Source organism: Bactrocera neohumeralis, chromosome 4, assembly GCF_024586455.1.
Source record: "Bactrocera neohumeralis isolate Rockhampton chromosome 4, APGP_CSIRO_Bneo_wtdbg2-racon-allhic-juicebox.fasta_v2, whole genome shotgun sequence".
Classification (NCBI taxonomy): domain Eukaryota; kingdom Metazoa; phylum Arthropoda; class Insecta; order Diptera; family Tephritidae; genus Bactrocera; species Bactrocera neohumeralis.
This window is the reverse complement of record NC_065921.1, coordinates 55,326,581-55,331,963: the sequence shown is the minus strand read 5'-3', so window position 1 is coordinate 55,331,963 and position 5,383 is coordinate 55,326,581. Positions and strand designations below refer to the sequence as shown.

The following is a 5,383-nucleotide window of genomic DNA, read 5'->3' as shown; positions in this document are numbered from 1 at the left end:
GATAAACGTCTCGGTTTAGAGAAGACTGGTGGTCCTTTGGTGACGATATGGTGCGTGACAAAGTGTTGTGGTTTTTTGACTGAAGACTTATCCATCGTGATGTCTTCGAATTCCCTCAATAAATCGTGGAACGGCTGATAATCTTTGGTGTAAGATAAATTGGAAACTACCTTTTTATTTGTTGATATTGAACCCAATTTGCTGGTGTTTGTGACGTCGTCGATGAGTTTGCGTTGTCGTAGGTTGACTGCTAAGTTGAAATGCGATAGAAAATCAGCTCTGGCACACGTCGGCAATGATGAAATTCCAGGAATATTGGCGGCGTAGACCCAGATTGAGGAACATAGTTTTTTCGCCGTAAGTTTTTATGGCGGACTTGTTTGCTGCGTAGAGGTAGTTGTTTTTGTCTACGTTGTTGTTGCGTCGGTGGAATTACGCTGACTTCAGCTCCCGTGTCGATGAGAAAGTTTATTGTGGATTTTTTATCTCGAACGTTTAAGCGGCGGTTTTTGTCGTTGAACCTGTCGTCGACCGCCATTGACGACAGACTAGTCAGTTTAATTTTTTTGCGCAAGGGCTACGACATTTTCTTGCATCGTTACCAAATTTGTGATGGTACCAGCACAAACCATTCGAATTGTTGTTTTGCATACCGGAGCGTGACGGAGGACGGCTTCTGCTGCGACTTCTAGGCCGACGATTTATGTTCGCCTTTATTGAGGCTATCTCTTTCGTGATTTCGGCTAGCTGCTGCTCGATGCTGGATTGATTGGCTATTGCTGTGTTTGGAGTTTCGACCACGTGTACGTGTAGGGTGTCGCTAACCTCACATATTTTGTCCGCGAGCAGGGCAACTTTGTCGAGCGGTTCGTTGCTAATGGAAATTATTAGTCGCATGTGGGAAGGTAACCGACTCATCCAAATGGACTTTAGTATTTTATCGTTTATCTCTCTGCCGGACAGACTTCGCATTTCGCGCAAGAGCTGTGATGGACGCATATCACCGAGCTCTTGTTCCTGCAGTAGCTTTTTTACACGTTTTTGCTCCGAGCCCGCGAATTGTGTTATTATTTGATTTTTTAGCGTGGTGTACAGTTCACTGTTCGGTGGATTAAGAATTATGTCGCTTATTTGAGCTAGCACGTTGCTTTCGATCGCGGTCACGACGGTGTAGTACTTTGTTTTGTCGCTCGTTATACCTGCAGCGATGAATTGTGACTCGACCTGCGCCATCCACAGTTCTGGCTTTGCGTGCCAGAATGGTGGGATCCTGATGAAAACTTTGGCCACTTCCACGTTGCAGGTTTGGATGTCCTCTACCAGTTGGCCCCGATGCTGCAAATTTTGTATTACCTGGTTTACCGCTTCTTCTTCCGTCATGTTTCGATCACGTCGGGGTCACCAATATGTGGGATGTCCACAATAATTTTATATTTATTAAAATATAAAATACTGATACAAAGTTGATGATTGAAAATGGAGAGCGAAAATGATGAAGCGTGCTAGCAGTCGGGATGATGCGTCAAGAAGAAGGAAAGATGGCGGTTCGTCAAGCTGACAGCTTATCCAGTTTTTGGGTTGCCATATCTATGCTTTTTGCGGAGTTCCTTTTGGGCTTGCCACATTACTTTGGGGTTGCCACAGCATAAACAATGATGAGATAAAAGATCCTGTATGACAGCACACACATACACACATGTATTAAATTCTATAGTTAAAAACAACCCCTGCCAACCATGAGCTGGTAAAAAACCAGATAGTCAGTGGGTAAGAATGTGGGTAATATATAGGGTAATCAAGTGTACTTTGCCATAGGCCGAGCGACAATTTTAGCCACTCACGTACGTATACATACATGTGATCATACATCTTTGTTGCGCTCATTCAGCAGTGTCATATAAAAAAAGTATATCTGTCCTGCTCTAATATCCCCAATCGACGGCTGATGCAGGGTTGCATTTTTTCTTTTTAAATAGCTGATTCAGGGTTGCATTTTAAACAGGTGACGCAGGGTTGCATTTTTTTATTCCTGAAAATAAATAATAATTACATTGAAGAAAGATTAATTGTATAAAATGATAATAATAACTGAAAAAAAGATTAATATTATCTGAAAGAATAAAATATATTAAATACAAATAGAATTTACTCTGAAAGAAAAGATAAATATTATTTGATCATCTACAATAAAAATAAAAATGAATCGCCAAAATGTATGTAAGCTCATAACTCAATAACGCCTGGACCAATTTGGCCAATTATTTTTCTTAAATGTTCGTTGAAGTTCAAAGATGGTTTTTACGGCGAGAAAAATTCGAATAATTTCCGGAAAACCCCTAAAAACAGCCTTTTTCTTTTCTCCATACAAACGTTACATACATACATACATATGTATGTACATATATAAAAATGAATGTTTGTTTGTTAGTAACACTAAGAGAACGATCGATGAAATTTTTAAAGGTTGTTTGTTGTGGATCGGTAAAGGTTTAGAAACAAATACCTTATACTTTTCATGAGGAGAAGTCGGAAAATTGGACAATTCCAAAAAGTAACATTTTTCATACACATTATTTCAATTTTTGTTTGTTTTGTTTTTCAATATTTTGATTTGTAAATTATTTGAATCGTTCAATTGCGGTCGCTTGCTTTTTTATTGCGGCTATCCAAAGGAAACATTATTGAAAAGTATTCAGTGAAAACTTTATGTGTGTTTCAGACGAAGTGATCAATTACTGATTGAAATTTGTTACGAAGCCACGAAGAGGTCGCGCTAATATTTGTCGGCGTTCTGTTTGCCATCAACGTATGGCAGCCTAAGGAAAGGCAAGAAGTACTCCCAAAATGCGATGATATATGTGCGGAATTATGGATCGCGGTCAATCAGCTAGCGATCGTAACGATATCACAGCACGACTTTTTAAACAATAGCTGCGATGTTTGACGGTCCTTATCTTGAAGCAACCTATGGTGCTGTTAGATGCTGAATGTATTCTGTTGCGTGTTGCCCCACGCACACATTCTTCTTTGGATGCAGATGGTGATTACACCAGATCAAATTGATGAAATCATTTCATCGGAAATTCCAAATTCAGAGATAGATCCAGAATTATACGAAGTGGTGAAAACCAATATGGTTCATGGACTTTGGGAACCTTACAATCCCACTTTGGTTTGTATGTTTGACAATAAATGCACGAAACACTACTCATGTGCTTTTATTTCGGAAACGGAAGTGGGAATGATGGATATTCACTGTAACGGCGTCGCTCACCAGACGACAATGGCAGAACATTAAGCATGTAGAGGCGTGAATATCGACGATAACAACACATCGAAGTTGAAAACATATGGATCGTACCATATTCGCCACTTTTGTCTAATTCACATTCAAAACTCATGTCAATGTTGAATATTGTAGATTGGTGAAAGAAAGCAACATAGCTGTTATTGGCCTTGAACAATATGAGATCAGCAGTATCAAATGGGTCGATATGTGAACCGCAATTAAGCGCTTTGTAGGATGTTTACTTTTGCAAATCATGAAAGTTTTCCGACTGTTGTGCGTCTCGCGGTTCAACTTCATTTAAGTCATTGCGTATTGTGAATGGTACAGTGTGTGCAACTTTTTGAGAAGCATGCCAGCAGTTGCGTTTGCTGGAACATGCTAATCACTGGAAACATACGAAGGACAATGCAATAGTCGAAGGACAATGCAAATATCAGCCTTCAAATTCGCGTTAATTATGGGATACGAAAAAATGACATTGCCGATGACATTTTACATTGTATTCGCTAAGAATTGGAAATGGGCAAATTTCGGTTGATACTTCCAGTGGTTTGATATCAATTTCACATCCCTTTTGTCAATTCACTTCAACGGAAAATGAACTCATCACGAATGTTTATCCGCACATTGGCAAAATTATCGTAACTGCAATTGCTTGAGTGCACGTGCAATTTTAGTTGCCAAAAATACCGATGTTAATGACTTAAACTGGAAGATTCAAAGTCAAATTTCGGGAGGTTTGCGCTCATATAAATCGATCGATCGTCTTGACAAGAAAGACGAAACCGTAAATTATCCAGTGGAATTTCCAAATTCTTTGGAGAGCCTTGGTATGCCCCAGCATCATTTGCGTCTCAAAGTTGGATCTGTCATTATTATGTTTCACAATCTTCATGCGCCGAAACTGTGTAATGGAACCCGACTGATTATGACGCAGTTATCGAATACAAGGGATACAAGCCATTTCATTTCAAACGTATTCAATTTCCAGGGAAAATTGGCCAGATATATGTGGTGTGTTGACGAGTTGGAAACCCATCTTCTTTGTATATTTACGCACCGGAACGGAAATCAAAAAAATTATGTATGTACATATATTAAGCTGCACTACATTAAAAAATGTAGAAAAATCGAAAATAAATTATTTTCGACACAATATAATTCCAACTTTTTTTCATTTGAAAGCATATAATTTCACGCAGGACAACGGCTGCGGGGTCAGCTAGTTTAAAATATAAAACAAACATTTGTTTTCACATATTATATTGGATTGTGCAGGCCGCCTTAAACGCATAGAATACATATGTATGTACATATGTATGTATTTATTTTTGCATATTATATTGGACTGCGCAGTCCAATTTCAAATTACACACACTTTTTTCACATACTTACTTAACAATTGATATTTGCTGCTTCTGATGATATTGCTGAAGCTGCTATTGCCAATTTATTCTGGTTTACAATGCTATAAAAAGAAATGAAGTAATTATTTGCAAATTATTTTAAAAAAATCACATAAATTCACTTACTTACCTTTTTGTTTTACGAGCCTCCTTTACGATGGTACGATCACGAATGATATGCGCCTTTCATTCGTTTTTTTATTACCCTTTTTGGGATTTTCTTTCGGCACTATTGACAATTATGTTTTCTCCTTCGCACTCATTCAAATAAATCAAGAAATTAAACAAACTTTCTTTCATCGCATTTAGGTAAACAAAAAATAGCCCGAAATTGTGCGTTGGTGTTAGTGTATAGGGAAAAAATGTGTAGTTGTATTGGAATATTTGTCACAAGCGGGTAGCCGTGGTTGGCAGGGACTCCATGTGGTGTGCAAACATACAAACATACACATATATTTAGTTATTTAAGATAGTTTTAAAATTTGTATTACCAGCCTTTCTGTCCAGTTAATAGAGTTGTCCGCTTAATAGTGTGTCTATTTAAACGAGCTTTGACTGTACTTTTTATTTATGAATTCTTTTTATTATCCTATCTTCCAAGTTTTTGAACTGTGCAAGAATAAAAACCGGGGGAATTAATTCATGTGAAAGCAAATGTTCCGAAAGAATTCAACGATTTTTATTCAAA

General features: G+C 38.0%; 1 protein-coding gene across 1 annotated transcript; it reads right to left on the bottom strand.

Annotated features, from left to right (window-relative positions):
* Positions 1–552: 552 nt before the first annotated feature.
* LOC126755770 (uncharacterized) lies at positions 553–1,380 on the bottom strand. Its single transcript, XM_050468505.1, has one exon. It carries the CDS (start codon positions 1,378–1,380, stop codon positions 553–555), a length of 828 nt encoding a protein of 275 aa, XP_050324462.1.
* Positions 1,381–5,383: the final 4,003 nt, after the last annotated feature.